The 21,087-nt window shown below is 40.9% G+C and overlaps 3 protein-coding genes across 4 annotated transcripts; all 3 read right to left on the reverse strand.

Moving 5' to 3' along the window:
* Positions 1-30: 30 nt before the first annotated feature.
* Positions 31-2,924, reverse strand: iba57 (iron-sulfur cluster assembly factor IBA57). Its single transcript, XM_076021612.1, has 3 exons — positions 2,429-2,924; positions 1,239-1,588; positions 31-598 (listed from the first exon to the last, which is right to left on the reverse strand). Exons 1-3 carry the CDS (start codon positions 2,782-2,784, stop codon positions 207-209), a joined length of 1,098 nt encoding a protein of 365 aa, XP_075877727.1. The 5' UTR covers positions 2,785-2,924; the 3' UTR covers positions 31-206.
* A 1,204-nt stretch (positions 2,925-4,128) lies between these two features.
* gjc2 (gap junction protein gamma 2) lies at positions 4,129-14,819 on the reverse strand. 2 transcript variants are annotated; one of them, XM_076021610.1, is made up of 3 exons: positions 14,499-14,819; positions 8,191-8,321; positions 4,129-6,423 (listed from the first exon to the last, which is right to left on the reverse strand). In XM_076021610.1, the coding sequence occupies exon 3, from the start codon at positions 6,392-6,394 to the stop codon at positions 5,138-5,140; it is 1,257 nt and encodes a 418-aa protein (XP_075877725.1). In that variant the 5' UTR covers positions 6,395-6,423; positions 8,191-8,321; positions 14,499-14,819; the 3' UTR covers positions 4,129-5,137. The 2 variants fall into 2 exon arrangements, with proteins under 2 accessions (XP_075877725.1, XP_075877726.1); XM_076021611.1 differs by lacking the exon at positions 8,191-8,321.
* A 1,833-nt stretch (positions 14,820-16,652) lies between these two features.
* Positions 16,653-18,471, reverse strand: LOC142885283 (7-alpha-hydroxycholest-4-en-3-one 12-alpha-hydroxylase-like). The gene has a single exon (XM_076021614.1). It carries the CDS (start codon positions 18,429-18,431, stop codon positions 16,896-16,898), a length of 1,536 nt encoding a protein of 511 aa, XP_075877729.1. The 5' UTR covers positions 18,432-18,471; the 3' UTR covers positions 16,653-16,895.
* Positions 18,472-21,087: the final 2,616 nt, after the last annotated feature.

Genomic DNA, 21,087 nt, shown 5'->3' on the forward strand with positions numbered 1-21,087 from the left:
AAAACTTGATATAAGGTCCAGTGCCTGGTGTCTTGGAAAGGACTGTTTTATTTCAAGCAAATCAAAAGTACTTATGAGCATTGGGTGAGTGCCACACAGCAGTTAAGCAATGACAGTGTAACACTACACTTCAGGGTTCTGTCAATGAGTTGTCTGTCAGATCTAATGCATGTCAATTTGGACTCGACTGTGAAATGTCCCCCTCTTCAGCTGATTTTAGCATCTTCAGGCCACCAGTCTGGCACAGAAGCCTTAAGTGTCACTGTGGTGTCGTCAGAAGATTTGACTGTCAACACCTCATTGGCATGAGCTGTGCGGACTAGGCTGAGGCCCAAATTTCCAACCCCTGCTCGGTGCTTCCCAGCTAACTTGCCCGACTCCGTCTGCAACTCGGCTCCTTCCTCTAGGTCTTGGACCGGAGCTGACAGGCGTACTGGCATCAGGCGTTTCCGAATCACCCCAGTGTGATGAGTCCTGGCTGTGAGCTCCTGGCCAATGTAACAGCCCTTGCTGAAGCTGATGCCCTGCATGTAGACGAGATTTGACTCCAGCGGAAGTGCCACCCCAGGAGGAAGGTCCTTTACACCCTCAGGAAGTCCTACACAACAATGACAGCAGAGGAAATAAGCAAAAGTTATCGTTAGCCTTGTTTTCATCTCAATGACAAGTAAATCTTTCAAAGTTTATCAAAAGAACAAACAAAAAAGAAATGTCAATTACTTGCATTTTCATCAATTAATCAGATTGTTTTTTTTGTCAGAACGGAACCATAACATGGCAATATTGTAATGTTGAAGTATAATTTTGTAACGCTGCAAACTAGAAATAAGACAAATAAAGAGACAGTCGGCGTTTAAAATGTTGAGGTGATAATCTTGATACATTTTTATGAACACGTGCATTATTCATATCAAATGATGTTGCTAATTCACCAACAACCCATGGACGACAGGCAGAACTAACAATGCTACAAAAAAAAACTCCTTGTTGTCTCTGAGGTTAATCTTCTATTGTGCACTATGGATGACAGCGACATTTATTTAGTCAACAACCACCTAAAGCAGAAAAAACATTCATGATTTATTCCCTCAGAATGTTGCCATGTCCATCACCATTTACTGATGTGCAACTTTAAAATACACATAAAATCAGGGAAACTAAGCAAGTGATATGAGAACATGTGTATTTTATCTCTCAGTCCTCTTGTTTCCCTTTAGACAGAGGTATTCTGGTCTTACCAATGGAATAGCGATGTCTGTGGTAGTCCTCTGTTTCACCTTTCCGACACCACGCAACAACATCCAAGGGATCAACTTGACTGTTTATCACCAATCTGCAACCCATTTCCTGAGTTCGAGGATCATTGTCCCATGCTAGTACTTTGTCAGGCGAAGAGAGTTCTGGTTTAGGGTCATCGTGTCCTGCGTTCTTTTGCATCGGAAGCACTGCCCACACAGAGAGCTCTGGGCAGTGGTTAATGTCGACCTTTCTGCGGATCTTGTACACCTTCAGATGTTTCAAAATCGAATCCTTTACTGTATAGTCACATTCGAGGAAAACGCCAAATCCCGACTCCACTTCCTTTAGTCTGAGAAGACATAGATCACATTTCAGTATTCAGTGAAAAAGACTAAAACCATACAATTTTGTAGGACTTATTATTATAATTATAGTTGTTGTTATCATTATTATTATTACTATAGAGTACATTTTTGCTCTAATTTTTCACTTTCAGGAAAAAAAAGCATTTACTGGCTCAGATTAAAATGAACAAATTACCATCTAGCCATTACTGTGTCAGTGGTAAAAACTGATGCAATATTGGCAGACTTTACTTCACAATAACTGACGACCATTGCAATCAGCAATCAGGAAGTTAAAAAAAAAAACACCCTGTTTGTGCAAACATTTGCTACATGTTTTACATTAAATGTTGAAACAGTTCACAGGCTTTCATGTGAGATCATCTCTCCTCTCCTCTCTCCGTCTTCTCACTTGTTGACCAATTTACCTTTTTTAAAAGAGTTTTCTTCCCCTTAAGAAACTTTAACTTAAGAGTCGGCAAGCAATTTAAAAAAAAAAACTAAACTAAACTAAACTAAACTCTCCACTTTACTGTTGGGAATCTTGGTTTACAATCTGGCAGCAAACAAAAACAAACAGCTCTTAAAATACAACAGATCCACTCATCAAACTGTTATTAATTTTGTGTGGCCAGAATAAACAGCGTCGGGGTATTCAGAACACCGTGCAGTTGGGAGGAGCTGAGGCGTCCTCTAGTTTGTGAAAGAAATACGCGCGGTAGTGCTGCAACTGCACTTCACGATAAAAGAGATAAGTGTCCACGCCCTCGTGGTTACCGACGCACAAACGAAGAAGAAAGGGGAAAAAAACAACACACATTACAAACGAAATACATACGTCGTACCTGTACAACATAATGTCGTATAGTGTCCTCCCTTGAACACTGAGCATGTGTGAGTACACGACGCTGTGCTCGGGATCCTCCACCAGCAGACCCATGTCATTGGTGACCAGCCCCTGAAGGAACGTGCTCGTCTCCTGCCCCTGAATCTTCACGATGGTCCTGTGAGGCAGATGGTAGCACACAAACTGTCCGCTGACATTCTTTCTGTCAGCCGTGCCCTGGCAGTACCTCTTGACACTGATGCTCGACGGTGGCAGAGACGTTGCGCACTTGCAAAGTCCGGCGTAGTTTCTGACCTGAGCGGCGTAACAACCGGCGTGCGTGAACACCCCGCGGATCAAATACAAAAAGCCCATGGTGTGCTGCGGAAGAAGGACGATTCGTTCGATAACTGGGTTGGGACCCGGCCCTTGGACTGCAGTGGCCGGCTAAACAGCCCTAAGTTTTCCAACTGTCACCTCCTTTAATGGCGAGGACGCCATTTTGAAGTCCCACAATGCTTTGCTGCTCGATAAACACTCGCCGTTTTAGAGGCACTGTTTCTATAATATTTTGATTGCTGGCAACTTAAATTTAAGGCCGCTTCTCGTAGTTCTAAAATCATTTTTGATGAATATACATTTATACAAAACACAACTTTGTTGTCAATTTCAAACAATGATTTAATTATTAATTACATATAATCATATAATCTATGTAATTATAAAATTCCCAATGAGATAGACCATTGAATTTAATGACAATTTCTCAATACATATTCTCTTTTATTTAAGCAATTTTGCTGTTCGATTCTAAAAGACATGTTTTAGGAGGTGTGCAGAAAAGTTAGAAGCATTAAATTTGGAGTCTCTCAACTTAAAAGAGGAACTGGATTCTGTGCTTTGGTCCGACTTGTATTGCAATTTGGGAGTACATCTATATCTATCTAAGGTCAAGGGGTCTTCTTTAATTCTCTACATTGTGCAGGAGGAAACCAAACTGTGAAAAGTGCAACATTTAAATGCCAGCTAATGACAAATGACAAAATTATAAACATTAATACAACATAAGCTATGCTAAGTTCTATTGAATTTTCATAAACATTAGTAGTTCATACAATTTACATAAACAAATGTAACATTTGCTCGCATGAGAGCGTAAAATCTGTCACTCATTATCAAGAAGATGCAAGTCAGTTCAACACAGCTTTACAGTGGAATCACTCTTCAAGCTTCATTTCAATTTTTTATTGAAATTAAAGTCTAACAGTGTAATTTTTAGGCCTTGACACACACACACACACACACACACACACACACACACACACACACACACACACACACACACTCTTTGTTCATTCCAGATGTTGGTCATGGCTACTAATAGTAAAGCCCTTTCACATATCTTCCCTTTGCGGTATTGTTTCCACAGCATGCTCCATAAAACAGGAGCTGCAGTTTCATCTAAGGGGTGTTTTTCAAAATGTTCAAGATGATACATAGTGCAATTGAGTGTTTTCTCACGATTTTTCATACAGAGCAACATTTTATCAAAATTCTCCTTCAAATGTGTAAATAAGAAATTTGTGCATGCATTTTCTCAAAAAACAGTGTAAAATTTAAACGTTTGTTATATTTGTCATTCCTGCATTTGATTCACTGAACTGTTCACAACCTATCCTTAAACTGTATATGACAATTTACTCTTCTCCACTCCAAATGTATTATATGGCACATCACATCATTTATTTCAGCTCCAGTGATGACATTTTTTTCTTCTCCATCATATACATTGGAACAAGCAATTTCTTGAAATAGATGATAAAAAGTCCAGCAGATCATTGTAATGCGTGAAATAATTCTGAGGCAAATGTCTACTATAAAGCAAACTATCAGCAGTTTCCAAAAAAGTTTATTTTTGTTAAGATAAAATACCAGAACAGTCTATAAAAGTCTGAGGCACTTTAAAGTATGAGAACAGCAAAGGCAGGATTAAATGACTCTAAAACCAAATCAAGGAAAATCCTAATGTACCTAAACTGTAGATAAGTGTTCCTGTAGTTGATAAGGTAAGGACGGGGGTTTCTACAATAGCCTAAGTGAAACATCCATGTATCCCAGCTGGAAAGCATGCATCATTATCAAATTCAAAGGATAATCTGATTCTCTAATCACTTTACTTTTTGAAGAGAAAAGAACTTGATATGGGCTTTGCACGAAATGACTGACGATCACCACAATTGGTGGATGTGAACCAGATGTTTTCATTGTAACTTTACCAAAACACTTCAAATGTAATCTGCTCTCTTTAAAAAAAATCTCAATGTTCTTATCACTTCTATCGTTCTTCTGAAACAAATCATTGTGCATTAGAGCATTGCATATTCAAAATTGGGACAAGGATGCAATTACGTAATTCAAATTAATCCAGTTTAGCAGCATTCAAGGGTAGTTCAGACAAACAGCTCCAAGCTCAGTGTTTTTAAGGATAGATTTTAGCCAGAGTTCAAGACATATGCAAATGATACTCATATTCAAAAGCTATGGTGAGCACAAAATGACTGACATACTAGTTCTAAAATGTACTCTGTATTGTACTCCTTCGGTTGGGGTGATTGAAATTTTCTATTGTTTCATCCAAAGTAGTATCACATAGAGACGTGTCCTCCAGCTCTGTCTCGATGTGGTCCTCCAAGGTTTTATTGTTAATTTATTAGATAGCGCTAGATCTCTAGATCCACACAGAGGTCTTTCCGTTTTTTACGATAGTTGCAGCCCTTTCCGTAGCTGATTTCGGCCTCGCTCCTTGTTTCTCCTGGACCATATTGACTCGATTCTGCTCAGCCATAGTGCCCCCAGACACAGGACTACTGGTTCTGGAAGTTGGCTGGTTGTTTTTTGTTTGATACGTTTGAAATGCCATATCCAGCTGTTCTTGGGCAACCCTGAGGTGCCGGTGCAAGCTTGCCAAGTCAGAAGGGATGTTCTCATCCGGGCTGGTACACTGCTGCTCCTGAGCCACGTTGGCCACATTCTGCTCATGCGTGATGAGGCTGTTGGGAATTCTGCTGGGTTTGTCTGTCTTCATCACAAGGTTGTAACCCGGTGGGGAAGCTGGGATGTTGCGAGAAAACTGGTAGCTGTAGGACATTCGCTGGCCCCGGTTCTTCTTCATTCTAAGGGTGTCCCGTAAGGTGCCGATTCCCAAGTGGAGCATCTCACACACATTCAGCACGAGACAAAGACAGCTCACCACGTACATAATAAGGAGAAAGATTGTTTTCTCTGTGGGCCTGGAGATGAAACAATCCACTCTGTGAGGGCAGGGGAACCTGCCGCACACATACGACGGGCTTACCCGGAAGCCATAGAGGAGGTACTGGCCTGCCAGGAACGCAATTTCAAAAACAGCTCGTGACATCAACTGAAGTACATAGATTCTCATCAGGCCCTCTTGCAAAATTTTTCGGCGGCCATCATATTTCGGAGGGTCTTTGCTTGTGTTGCTCACTTGCACAGGCTTGGCCTCCTGCACCTCCAGCGTGTCCTCGTAAATCATGGGCTCAGCATCGTCATCTTCATCCTCCTCCAGGACGTCCTCCAGCTGATGACTTGCCCTCCATCGGGGGTGAGGTGGAGGCTTTTTGCGGAACCTCTGGAGCTTTCTGCGCTCCTCATCCGAACTGCGGGTGATCTTGTGGATGGCATAACCCATGTACATGATGGACGGAGTGGAGATCATGATGATTTGGAAGACCCAAAAACGGACGTGCGAGAGAGGGGCAAAGGCATCGTAGCAAACGTTGTCACAACCCGGCTGCTTGGTGTTGCAGGTGAACTTGGTCTGCTCGTCCGAGTAGATGGACTCGCCTCCAACGGCTGTGAGCACGATGCGGAAGATGATGAGCACAGTGAGCCACACTTTCCCCACAAAGGTGGAGTGGTTGTGGATCTCTTCCAGGAGGCGAGTGAGAAAGCTCCAGCTCATGTTGCTCCGACAGGCTTTTCAACTAGAGGCTGAGAGAAGAAAATGAACAGGTGACTTAAATTAGAGCATAAAGAAGGAGTTATTTTCTTCTATTTTTTGTAACCTTTATATCTCAATGGGCAACTTTGGTGATTTTAGAATAATAAAATTCTACGTAAATTATTCCACTATTTATAATCCAATAAGGTTGAATGAAATTCCCAATAAAAATAATTAAAGAAGTTATAAAAATTGCAGAATTTTTTGAATTTTTTTTAGTTTTTTAGTCAGTTAGTTTTGCTAATTTTGCCTCTTTTTTTTTGCACGGTCAGGTTTTTAATAAATGAGATTTAGTTCAGTTCACAACTGAAACAGACTTGTAAGGATGCATGTAAAAAAAAAAAAACAACCTGTCCTGCACATCAGTCATACTGTTTGTATGCCAAAATTAAAATGCAGAAAAAAAAAAAAAGTGGGAAATGTTGAACCCAAAAACAATGACATGTGTTAACTGTGATGACAAGTTTGGCCAGGAGAAGCTGCCGGACTGAGGGCACTGTGTGGTGGTAACACCTTTAAATGTTTGAAAATCCCATTCTGCGGCGCAAGAGTGCTTCTCTCACAGTGCACTTGAGAAGAAGCACACAGACGTCTTCGAGTGCCGACACGCTAACGTGGTGGAGTGGATGAGATCAAAAAAAGTGTGTCATACTCTCCATACAGCCCTGTGGATGAGGAGATGGCGTAACTCCGTTTGTCCCTCCATTCATGGGGCAGAGCGACAGAGATCATGTTGATCTCATGACTGCGGCACTGTGCTCCCTGGAGTGGGATGTGCCATCTCCCGTGCCATCTGAGTGAACAGGAGACGCTTGTTGCTCTGCCATGAGGCCTCCCCTCCAGATTCAGCACTGCTGACGCTGGGGAGAGTCTGTGGCCACACACAGACAGATGGCACCTACACTGGGTGCCTCGTGCCTGCTCTGGGATCGGAGCGCAGGAGGGGCAAGAACACAAACCGTTCTTAAGCCAGGCTGCAGTTAAATCACAGCCGCAGCTTTATGCCACGCAAACTCAAATGGTAACCTTTGAATCTCAAAGACTGTCTTTAGGCTTTAACTTTGCCTACTATGTATATATATATATATATATATATATATATATATATATATATATATATATATATATATATATATATATATATATGAATATATATATTTTTTTTATTTATTTATTTATTTTTAAACGAGCATTGCATTCTCTGTGGGATTTGCTGGGGGTGAGAAGGGACACGTTCACATTCAGAGCAGCAGGCTACTTAAAAACAGACATTCTCTTTTCTTCCATGTGTCTTTCTATAGCTGTCATATTAGCTGTCATATTTCCATCAATCCACCCATCTATCTTAAAATCTAGCTCAAGTCATAAAATTATTTAATTTAGAGTAAAAAAAAATTGGTTAGATTTTTTTAATAGATAGAGAAGAGAAAACTCGTTGGTATATTTCTGCTTTAACACATTGACAGAGCACAAGACATACCACTGTATTACAAAACACGTATAATAATCGTGTGACGTCAAATAATAATGAGCTTTTTTTTTTTTTTTTTTTCACCACTGGTCTAGATTGTAATGTGCTGCAACAGCAGAAGCCATTTTTCCCTTAGGTGACTTTAATGCAGGACGACAAAAAGAATTCAGATTTTGTTCGGAAATATACTGTATTGGAAAAAGCAAAAGTGCATGCCACTTAATTGATTATTATTTTTTTATTTAAAAAATCTATTTAGTCAAAAACTCGGGGGAGGGGCACCCACCTGGAAAAGTTGAAAATGCACTCCCCATCCTGCAGGACTCCTCTGCCCTCACCGGAGATCCCCTGCACGATCTGATCCGTGGAGTCCAACATCCATCCCAGTGATGTGACTTTACCCTCCCTGACTGACAGCTTGCACGATGGCAATCAAAAACAAAACTTAGAGGCTGGACTCGCTATTTTGCCGGTTTTGCCCCTCTGCGTAGAAGTGAGATCCTGCTGCTGTGAGTGCCTCACATTCTGACTTGTGTCTGGTTTCGATTAAACAAGCCTTCTGCCCAAGAAGGAGGTATTTAAAAAAAAAAAAAAAAGATAGAAAGAAAGACGGAAAAAAAAACAGAGGCAGGAAAAAAAAAATCCTATGACAAAATGACCCTCATTGGAGGGTTCAGATTATTGGCGATAAGATTGAAACGACTGCCTGGCTGTGTCTTCTTATGCACAACAGTTGACCTCCCCCCAATGTGCAGCAATATTTACAACACAGATGATGAGGGTCTTACTCTCTCGCCTGTCACTCTCCACCCTCTCCCTCTCTCTCACTCTCTCTCTCTCTCTCTCACTCACTCTCTCTCTCTCTCTTTCTCACTCTATGCTCCCTCCCTGTTTCCTATGCAATGTATATATTAATCTGCATGCACTGAAATTCCCCCCAGCATCTCCAAAGTTAGAGTCCTTTTGTCCTCAAGCCAAGTAACATTAGCAGTGCTCTACGGCATGCACTTAATGCCTTTATTCAATCTGAACGCCGCTTAAAAACTGCAGCAAAAGTCCCCAAAAGTCCCACACCTCCTTGCAAGGGCGGTAGCACATGCGCACTTTAACCGGAATGAGCGCACATTTGCAACCTTGATATTATTTGTCAATTACATAACAGTTAACGCAGGCTGACAGTAATGATCTGAAACAAAAACACACGCATATTTGGGAACATAGAGAAAAGCTGAGCAGTTTGAGGACAGTGGTGACACCAAGACATAAGCCACCTTGCTTCCTTGCAGATCCGCTTGAATGTTGCCAACAGGTTCTCTCAGTCATATCGAGTGTCATAATATTTGGATGGTCCGTCCAGGCGGAAGGCCAGATTACAGAACAGGCGAGCAGTGGCTCTGTGCCTTCACACCACAAGCCTTTCAAACCTTTTTCCCTCAAAGCTTCACCTCAGCCTGTGAACCGCATGTTGTCTCTTTCGCTGAACAATTGTCTGTTGACTCAGAAATATGGCCGTGTTTATTTTGCATGCTTTGACGACGCAGCGAAACGATGGGCAAGATGATTGAAACTAGAACTCAATTCCTCCAGTGATAGAACTTCCTTCCCATGGAGGGAACTGACCTGAAGTCAAACACTCTCAATAGGGGACACACAAACACGTTTATGTCTGGCTAACATCAGAAAAATGAGCCTGGTCATTCTCCCCTTGACCATATTATTACAAAGGCACTCTCATAAGGCCCTCAATAACCCTTAGTTATGACCTGTATACAGCCATAAAGCGAAGAATAACGTTCGGCAACGACGCTAAGTCCCACATCCATCAAACAGCAGTTTTAACATGGTTTCGTAAATGAAGATTCCGATTTCCTGTTTCATGATTGAGAAAAGAAAACAAGCAAGATATGGAGAGAAAGAGATAAAGGGGGGGTGGGGGGGCACTCTCTGCATTTTCCCCTCTTTCTGTATGAGTAGTTCATCGTTGGAGAGCTCGGCCATCTGGGCGTGCAGGAGCCGTCCTCCAAAGGCCTCGCCTCGGAGGCTCCCCTCCGCGTGTGACTGAGGAGATGTGGCGTAGCGAGAACCCCTGGTGCAGCACTGAGGAAAAGGAGATGGGGGACGCTGCCGGAATGATTCTCGCATTTGGGGATTGGACATGTGCAAACCCCGAGGGACAGCTCAGCACGTGTTTGTGGAAGTTGCAGCGCACCCTCCTCCCTAATTCCAAAATCTTCTCAACGTCCAAAAGGCATAGACGGTCCAGCAAAGACCGTCAATAAGCCAGCGCTCATCGACAAGTTGATTCCATGCGTTTTTAGACAGCTGAGACTGATGCTCATGCTTTTCTAAAGGATTCTAATTTGAATAACAATTATTAACTTAAAACGCTTTATATTTATATACATCTAATACTTCACCAGTGATGAATTACCATGTGTCACGAAACTCGCTTGCTCACTCAGACAATTATTCTTAACATATGATCATTTTGATAAAGGGGGAAATCTTGCTTCAGATTTATCAGCAGGACCATTTACTTTTTCTTTCTTTCTTTTTTTTTTTTTCTCTTGGTGTCCCTGTGTCCTCCAACAGCCCGGGCTTGTCTAGCTCTGGGAGACTGTTATTCATGTTGATAAATATTGATTGGACAGCCCAAAGCCAGAAACACGTTATAGTATTTCCCCCTGTGAGACACTTTTTGACATTGCTGTTGTCACAAGGACTGGCATCATGTGACAGCCCTGGCACTGAGTCATTAATATTCATTAGATAAAGGTTATATTTAGCAAAAATGTAAAATAAATCAGTTTTTTTTCCCTGGATGTCGTCACATCTGTGAAATACAGGCTCTGAATAAATATAAAATGACAGGTGAGAAACAAACTGAAACTGACCATTGCAGCATGTTTCATTTCTAAATTCTTTTTTTTTTTTTTTTTTTATGAATATGGCAGCTTTTTATTTTTAAAGTAGGAATTCAGCTGATGAAACGCCTTAATAGCAGCATAAAAAAAAAAACACTCCCTGCCATATGGACGAGGTCAGCGAGAGATGTGACTGGGTCACGACGCAGCCGGATGTTGGAGGGACACAAACGCGGAGAAGTGAACATCTCGACAACAGACTCTCCCTGGCCGCCACCAATGTCATCATGAGAGTTTTCACCGCATGTATACATACTGAAGAAAGTTGATGGGAGCAGACTAGGGGGTTGCTGCAGAGGTCTGCGTTTATGTAACAGATCAAACTCCACCATGTGACTCCACGGATGCGCATCCACCCTCAGAGGAAAAAATAGAGTGACACAAGGCACCAGAACTAAAACATGCAACTTGGTGCTCCTCCTCCCTCCTCATCTCTCTCCTACTACTATCATTAAGCTGCTCTCAACAGGCGGCGCGGGGCTATCCTATAGGCAGCCTGAGAGTGGTGGCAGTCCCATCTCATTTGTTCACTTTGCAACCAGTTTCTCAGCCGAGCCTATCCTACCCCCGGGCTGAGTGCGTCCCGTGCCAGTTTTACTAAGGCTGGGCTCCACTGAAGCGTCTGAGATGAAAGGCCTTGAGGTGGATGCCGACAACTTCTCTCAGCCGGGGCTCTGCATCTCCCACATATGAGCAAAGCAACATGTTCAGCAAGTGTTTTTTTTCCCCCTTTAATGCTATGCTCACTAAACTATGGGTATTCATTTGCAGCCGATTGTAGTTTTATTAATGAGAAAAAGATGAATGAGGAAAAAATCCATTCTCAGCCAATTCTGTTTATCAGATTTATTAAAGTACCAACATTAAGAATGTTTTGTTTAAGTTGGTTTAATTTAATGTAACTAACAAAATAAATGTGTAGCTGAAAAGACAAGCATGGGCTATTTTAAACAATTTAAGTCTTTCTGATTAACTGGCCATGCGTTGTGACGGCCTGAGGCTATTTGCATTTACAAACACATGGGTTGCAGATTTCCACCACATTAAAATGATCAGATTTAAAATAAAGGTCCCACATTGGTCTAATTATAAGAGCTTTGTCATCCTGGATTGCAGTGATGCAGCCCTTTATGAAGGCAAACCTGGGGAGAGGGCTGGAAAGAGAAGAATATCAAGGAAGCTGTGAGGCAGTTTTAGAGAGCCAAACTGACACATGGCTGAGGGTGTTGTCTCTAACCTGGGAATATGTCCTCAGTGACATCACAGAGGGTGGATTTGTAGAGTGTAGACACATTTTGTTCACATCATTTCTGGGGAATTGACAATCTTGAGACACGTATTATAGTCAGAAAACACAGGTAGGAGGAATTATGTACAATATAGGACCTTTAATTTTAAAGATTTTGAAGGAAGAGACTTTACAACGTGGTTGTGCAGTACAGTAAACCTCCAGTGGAGGGCGCGTTTTGTCCATAAGTAGAGATCATTAACTCAATTAGAAGGATGCCTCAAAGTCAAGCAGGTTCATCAGATAGCACGCAAAAATTATTTGATGAGACTTAAACATGTTTGTTTAAAGGATATTGTTTGTTGTTTCCTCTTAGTACTGACAGGAATTAAAATATTTGCGCCATGAACAAGGCATCAAACAAACGTGTGACTTTATTGTTTTGGACATTGTTGTTATTCCTGCATTTGTCATGCACATTAACCTAAGCTACTTTTATGGAATCCATGCCTTTTGTTCCTACTGTGACAGAGTTTATCGTGAGGAAGTGGGGTCGACAAGCCATCTCTGCAGCCACACATGCAGAGGTCAAAAGGCCAGAGCCGCTCCCTGGATCCTGACACGCCTGCTGCCCGCTCTGATTTGAGATTAGATTTGACCAGAGAAACACAGAGGCTCCAGTCTAAATTTAAAACTTGCAAAACTTCACTGGACTGGAGGAAAATTAATTTAGATGATTTAGCTTTTCTGCCCCTATTTAGTGAGAGGTGGACAGTGGTAATAATATAGTATTTACATGATAGTTTTATAGATATTATTTACCTAAACGTGGCCTGTGTGCTGGCTTTACTCTACCATCAGGTGTCAGGCTAATTTGTGAGATTAAAATGAGTTTATCAGTGCTTGCAGGCCACCGAAGTATCATAAACCTGTGATGCTGTGAAGGCATAAAACGTATTGCTTTATTAAATTCAATCCAGCTCACCACTGATTGACCTGTGACCTTAGGATAAGGATTGGTAAACTTTCACTTTATTGCGCAACTTGGATTAACAAGGACAAGAAATTTACCTTGAACTTTGTCATTTGTTTACAAAAAAATAGTAAACTTAGTCAAACTTTTGGCCGATAGTGAACTCAGTAACCTAAAATTGTGCTAGAGCTCTAAGACAAAACCTAAAACAGGGGTGATGATGTTATCTGCGTATAGCATAATACAATATCAATCATTAGTTTTCAATAAGCTATGCATACATTTGTATTTCTATTAGGCAAAATGTCCAAAACAGTGTTACTGTTCATTTCATGACTAATGGATATTCAAATAAATAAATAAACATCCCTCAAAACACCAGTTACCCATCTAAAAAAAACACAAAAAAACAAAAACAAAAAAACAACAGTGCGAAGCTTGTAGAGAGAGTTGGAGGGCTTAATTTTTTGACATGTTCTTGTCTTAACCGGCCATGTCATGGTCTGATGCTGGGCAAGCCCAAAGGAGCTGCAGACACAGTCAGGGTCACTCGGGCTACCAGTGACATGTTTACTGCAGCTCCTTCCTTGCCGATGCCTTTCTGCCACTGCCCCTCTCCAACTCAGTGAACTTCAGAGACTGGTAGCGACGCTGCAGGACCCCCAATAGGAGCAGAATCTCTGTGTGCTTACGCAACCAGAGTTTCGCTCAAAACTGTACATGTGCGCATACTATATGGCGCCACATGTGGCAATTAATTCTGGGCAACGGAGCCAGTGAAAGTTGTTGGAAAAGGCAAGACAGCTATAGCTTCCATATTAACCTTGGAGGTCATCAGGATATAACACAGCCACGCACACATGTGTGGAAGCGTACACCACTGGTTAGAGAAGAAACGCCTGCTTATGAACGAGTGCAGTCATTTTATAAATGTCTGTGTGTGGAAAAGCACTTTTTAGATACTTCTAACTGTGTAAACACATGTAAAATATTACAGAATTGTTATTTGCCACTGTTTACTTTAGCACAGCGTGAATGTTCTCTGTTCAAATAGAAGTCCCCATTATTCACAGATGTTTACCAAACAAAGGAGGCGGTAGAACTGCTCTCCTGTTAAACTGCTCATCCCTGCAACAAACCTTTTACTTCCTTAGCCTGGTTGAAAATATTATTGTGACTGCACATAACAAAAATGGTTCAGTTTGGATTGCGTAACGGAAGGTATATTTTCAAGACGTATTCAGGACACTGTGTCACAGTAAATCAATGTTTGAGTAAACAAAGACCTTTTGGCCATCAGTGCAGGTATAGATTTCCCAGCCGTCTTTGAAATCAAAACGTCCCAGCCGTCCTTCACCGTGACCCATTTTTCGGATCACTTCCAACGGGGTTAATAAGAACTAATGTAGCCTGCGTTAAGAAAAGTCACAGGGAACACTACTAACTTCAAGAAAATCAAAGAAACTTACTTCACAGATGTCAAGTGGCGTGAAAAATCTCCATGTCCAAACACATCCTAAAGGTAATAAACAGGTTGGATAACAACACGCGTGGTCACTCTTATCCACAGCAGTGCAGTCTTAAAAAACACGAGGCGTGTCTACCTGTCCATGTGGATGAAGCAGTAGCCGATGCTATGTTTGGAAAGTCGTGTTGGGCATGCGTCCAGGGGCATCGTTTCACTGCTCAGGCTCAGAAGCAGGATGAGAAACACAATGGGTCATTTTTCCTCAAACCCCTCACCACCAAGTACAGGCAGGAGACCGACATCGTCCCAAAGGCACCATTGTTCTGCCACCCTGTCTGCCTGCTTTTCCATGGCCACTGACGCTTTATTTGTTTCATCCAGGATGACTCCAAAAGCCACCGTGACCCTTTCACTCAGTCTTAATAGTGACGAGAGGTGCCCACTCTCCATTCCTATTTTTAGCACATTTAAGTGTTTCAGATCATCTAATGTGTTTATAGATAGATACTACACTTGTATTATTCCGCATCACAATAGAGATACAGAACTAAGTGTGAATGGGCAAAGTGTGGTACCAACTTCACAGGGAGTAAAGGAAGAGTATAGAAGACTCTCGTGAATAAATCTAAAAACAAAACAAAACACTTGGACCCCTGAAATGTACGTAATCACTGTACACACACCGCATGCTGTCTAGTAACAACAAAATGGACGCAGTACAATGCTGTAAATATTCTACTATCTGTGGCTAGAGCATTGGTTCACTGACCTGTGAAGAACCACCCATTTCTTTGAGATTAAAACAAAATGACTCTTTTCTCACTCCCAACATAGATGAGGTAAGAATGGGAACATCGTGTCATCAAGAAAAAGCCTGTAAATGAAATGTTGATGCCAAAAACTGGTTATTTCTACATTCTGTGTACTGTATTTTACGTTTTTTGAATGAAATATGTATTTAACCAGCAAGACACTATTAAGATGAAGAATGAACTGTTCAAGATAGGCACCAGCAAACCTAAAACACAGTTACATGTTTACACAGTTAAACATAACAGACAAAAGTGCTTTTTCCAAGTTCAATGTGGATAAATAAAAATAGAATTTGAGACTGACTAATAACAATTTATACATCACAAAAAAAGGCTTATTTTTATTTCCCCCACCCCCCCACCCCTTTTTTTCAACGAAGAAGACTGTTTACTGTTAATCTTATCTAAACTTGGGGTTACATGAGTGTAAGGTTTTATTTGTCGAGTCAGCTCAACCGTCCGTCTATTTGCCTCCAGCTACATCAGCTAGTGCTGCACTGTACACATGTACTGGTTTTTACAATGAGGGAACCAGTTTCCCTGTCAAATTAACAAATATTGTGACGATGGAAAGGTAGAAAATGTGAATATTTGAGGCTACTATCATTTTTTTTTTTTTGTTGTGTGTACACTGCACACTGACTTCAGCCAAAAGTAGTTTGACTCTGACTGGACATGATACCGATAGCACAAACGCACACATAAATGAAGTAGATATTCCATCATCCCACAATAGAATATTGTAAATATATATGTATTTCTCAATAAATTTAACTTTATTAACTTTATTTCAAATAAGATATTTTTGGTTCCCAGTATTAAGAACAGAAAATTATTAAAATAAAAGAAAGTTATTGGCAAAGTATAATCCTTAAATAAATGGTTCAAGTGAATTATCATTTTATATTGTTTTATAAGAATAATGGATTTATTTGTTTTGGCAGCTATGGTAAAGATTAGCTCCACACTTTGCAGTTTATACCTCGAGTCAATGGCTGCAGTGGCTGGGAAATGTGTGTGTGTGTGTGTGTGTGTGTGTGTGTGTGTGTGTGTGTGTGTGTGTTTGTACCCCAGTAAAGGCGGTATGTTTGTTTTTAGATAAGGCAGGAGGCCCTTTGGTCAGTGAAATTATTTTTTTTTATAGATTTACAAAATCATTGACCCACCAACACACTTCAACTGTCTGCTGTTTGATTAAGAGATGGTTGCTGTTTCTCCATCAAGGACAGTGAATAAAGTGTCATGACAAGTCTTTTATTTTTTTGATTTTATTTTTGATTTTATTGGTCAGGTTAAGTAATCACAGGCAGGGGAAATAACTGTTTATTGAACAGCTACACTCATTTAACTTTTATGCCATTATCTTTTAATCTAAAACATTCTAGGAAAAGCTAAATTAACCTTGACCTTGAAATCAGCACAAGCAGAATTAGTGTCTTGCTTACTGCAAGTGTCAAATGTACAAAGAACAAAGGCCATCAAATGAAAAGGCTCTCTGAAAAGCTACCACAAACAGGTGTGTTATTCAGTCATTCATTTATGCCATGTACTGATAGAAATACATCAGCAAAAGTCATCTGATTGCTTTAATATCTGAGTCTGTATCGGAATTCAATGTCACTTGTTGGATGCATTGTTCCAATGCCCCACCGCCTAGAGTCAATTTCGGGTATCTTCTCGTCTGGATTCTTCAGCTCGAAGTCGAAGTAGAGCAGCATGAGGAAGACAAACTGTTTCAGCTCATTAGTGGCAAAGAAACGCCCAGGACACATGGAGACCCCTGCGCCCCAGGGCATGGTGTAATATTTCACCTTGTGTCCTCCTTTGTAAAAGTCCGTTTTCTTGGTTCCATTTGGGTTGAGGAAGCGGTCGTGTTTGAATGAGTGTGGCTCAGGATGGATCTCTGGGTCAGTCTGGACAGAGGTGTATGGAAACATGGCCAGCCTATCACCTTGGCGAATTAGGTATGTGTGCCCGCTCGCCATCTTGATGTTCCAGTCGTGGAGCACCGCTCTGGTCAGCAACGGTGCGGCGGTCAGTCGGAGGGTCTCCTCCACGGCGCTGTCCAGGACCGGGGTCTTCATCAGCATTTCATAGGTCAGGTTGACCAAAAGGCCGCCACTCTGAACGTCCTGCCCAGATTCTCTCACCACCCTGTCAATCTCCTCTTTCACAGCAGCCATGGCCTCTGGGTGCTTCATCAGACAGAGGAGCAGCCAAAAGCAAGAAGGCCCGGTGTTGCCCTGAGAGGCCCAAAGAAGCACAAACATGTATCTGTTTATCATATAATCTTTCATACCAGCCTCGTTTTTGGCCCTCTGAAAATCCCAAATCCAGCCGCTGACATTATCCTTGGTCATCAGTCTGTCCACTGACAAAGTGTCCCAGAAGTATTCCATGACCCTCACAGCTTCCTGCTTTTCTCTCGGCAGTATGACCCCGAATGCCAGATTAGGGAAGAACTTGTCATATATGCGGAATTTGTGAAACAGGGCGTCCGATTCTAATCTGTCTTTTTCTTTAGCCTCTTCCTCACCAACCTTTGAGTCAAATGGCTCATTGCCATACAGGGACAAGTAGCCTGCCCTGAAAACAACGTTGTAACAGTGAGCAAAGAGTGAGTCCTCGATCCAAGTGCTCCTGTCTGAATCTGATCCAATTTTGTGCAGCATCAGGTTCTGCAAATTACTCATCATTGCTTGCGTCATCATCTCCAAGCCGCTGCCTTTCAGGTGCTTGTTGCTGATCAGCGTCAAAAGATGGTGTCCAGAGTGTTTGGAGTTGTAGCAAAACACCCGTTGCACAAGTTGGGCAGCAAATTTGTTGAAGTCCAGTTTTTCACGGCTCTCCCTGACGATTTGTCCATACGCAGAAGGGTCCTGGATGAATGTCATGTAAACACCAGCCAACTGAACTGTAAACACGTCCCCATGTTTTCTCTTCATCCTCTCAAGGAACTTCACTGTGTCCCTGCGAAACTCCAAGACATGACCAAGCCAAGGGATGAGCCCCTTATCCAGAGGAGGCTCTCCTGGACGGCGCTGACGAAATACGCCGAGTAGGTAGAGCCCCCCGGTGAGAGCGACAAGAACCGCAAGAAGGATCAACGGCAGCAGACCCATGACTGATTTCTCCGACAGCCACAAGCTATTATGGAGCAAAGGCTCGAATCCAGCATGATAAACAGTCCTTTGCTCCTCCTTCAGCTTTGTAGGGGTTACAGTTTTACATTCCAGGAAGTCCACATTAGGCAATACCACTATGAAAGGAAAAGTAATGTGCACACACACAACTTTGTCTCGTGCCAAGTGTTGACGTTTTAACTCAATGTTCAGCGGAAATCATAAACTGCATACTCTAAACCTTCTTCAAAGCCCTCTGAGTCAATGGAATGTTTTAAATTGATTCCACATGGCAGCAAGTCACAAACAAATCTACTGCAGCTGTGGTTATAAAACACATACTACAAGAACCCGGTCACCCCAATCTCCCCAATTTTTTTTACAGGCCCGTGAACATCTGTATTCACATCTTTTTCAAATCATTCTATACAAGAAACTAAACTGTCAAGGTTTTTACATTCACACATATAAACAAACAAACAAACAAACAAAAGACACGCTTGATTTTGTAACAAGGTAACTTAGTAATGAGAATTAAAGTGATGTAAAAATGACCACAAACAGGTAAACGCACTGAAAAGCAAATACATTTGAAGGAGTCATTTGAAACTTGTCTGTGAGGTCAATGGCACTAAATATCAAATTTACTGGAAAATGTTGAGATATGGAGGTGAGTCATCTTATATATTTTGGTCTGGTGTATTTATTAACCAAAGGGTAAATGGCGGTTAAAATGGGTACACTCTTATCAAGTGTAAATGTGATTTCCAACAGTGCAGATGTGTCTCTGCCCCTTCCATTAAGTTCATTGAAGCAATTCAGTAGAGATAATATGTTATCATTAATAAGATAAAGGATAATCAAGAAGGTAAACCATTTTCTAATCACCATTTGACCTTTGTTTGTACTGTATATGCTGCTTGTCTTTAGAAAAAAAATGTTTAATTGATTGACCGCAGGTTTTACAAAGAAAAAGAAAGTGTGTGGGGCACAATCATAGACGCAACTAAAGAACTCCTTGATAGCTACTGTTTTTGCAATGAAAGCGCTTCTTGTCTCGATCCATTCCTCAACTTAGAGGAATCTGCTGGGATGGTACATGAAGTATGTATCTGCTTCCACCTGCTGGAATTTCTATGTTACTGGAAAGCATGAGTGGCAGACACAAGGATTCCACCGGGTTGAATAATAAAACCTTTAACTTTTTATTAATTTCAACCTTGTGTAGCATTGAGGCTAAACTGACCCGTTTCATATTTAACCACAAAGAAATTTACACAAGAATAAACGTTTTATCATGAAATGCAATTCCCTCAGCTAATTTTTAGCTTATCAACAAAACACACATAAACATACACACACAAGCAAGAGGTCAATGGCACCAAATCTCATATCTAATGGAAAATCTGTTCAGATATGAGGGTGAGTCACCTAATGAAAAATAAAAGTGGGTGATGTCCTTGTGATAATGTGGTTTCAAACAATGCTGACCTGTGTCTGATTCTTCCAATGAGTTCATTGAACTACTTCAATCATTATTATCCTAATAAAAATGATAACATGAGCAGGTATCATATAGATACAGATAAACAGAAAAGGAGCACTCACACACACACACACACACACACACACACACACACACACACACACACACACACACCCAACACACACACACAAGGCCGACAAACAAGGAAGAGGAAAAGCTTCTACAGCAAACATAAATGTGCAAAAAGGAAAAAAAAACAAAAAAACAGGGGGGTTCACAAATGTATTGACGTTTTTTTTTTTTTTTTTTAACCATTTTCAGAAAAAAGAAAATTCACTGTCATCAAAACGCTGTTTTGAAAAAATTTAAGATTTATTGAGTGTGTAAATTACCTATATAATGTATACTGACATATTTATTAATCAAATAACAAGAGGTTAAACAGTGTGGATGAACTCCTAATAAATGTGAATGCGATTATGCAAAGTTCATTGCACTACTTCCATCCTTGTTATCTTATTAAAAATGATAACATAAACAGGTATCATACAGATAAACACGCACACGCACCCACATACACACACAATCAGAAGGAACAGCACAGTCTTTTGTAAGTTGAAGGCAACAAAAAGGAAAAGGACCAGCATTCATGGTTTTCTTTACTAATGACATATGGTCACTGTTAAATGTCATGTAGAAAAGATAAAATTCAAGTAAGCAATTCAATTCAATTCAATTCAATTCAAGCAAATTTGCAAATGTAATCTGTATTGTTACATTCATGAAAATATGTTTCAGAATATTGACTTTGTTTATAATGTAATTATTCTCATATACAAAGTCAATGCATTTGAGAGGATTTTTTTGGTATTTTGAGAATATTGGGGACAAGGCATATTTTTTTTAAATTGTTTTTAAATAATAAAAAGCAATTTCAAAATGCTTCAGGTGTTGAAATTGATCTCAACATCTGAAGCAATAAATAATTCTCTTCTTGGAATGTTTAATTTTTTGTTTGTATGCTTGCTTGTTTGCCGCTACCTTGGAATTTACAAATAAATCACTTAACTTTTACTACTGAAATCTACATGCAATTCTTCATTGGCCACCAGATGGAGCAACTTGTCAACATGACCCCACTGCCTGGGCTTGTCTCTGCCAAGTCTCCAT

Source organism: Nelusetta ayraudi, unplaced genomic scaffold (assembly GCF_046127955.1).
Source record: "Nelusetta ayraudi isolate G7.1 ecotype Tasmania unplaced genomic scaffold, CSIRO-AGI_Nayr_v1 ptg000011l, whole genome shotgun sequence".
NCBI lineage: Eukaryota > Metazoa > Chordata > Actinopteri > Tetraodontiformes > Monacanthidae > Nelusetta > Nelusetta ayraudi.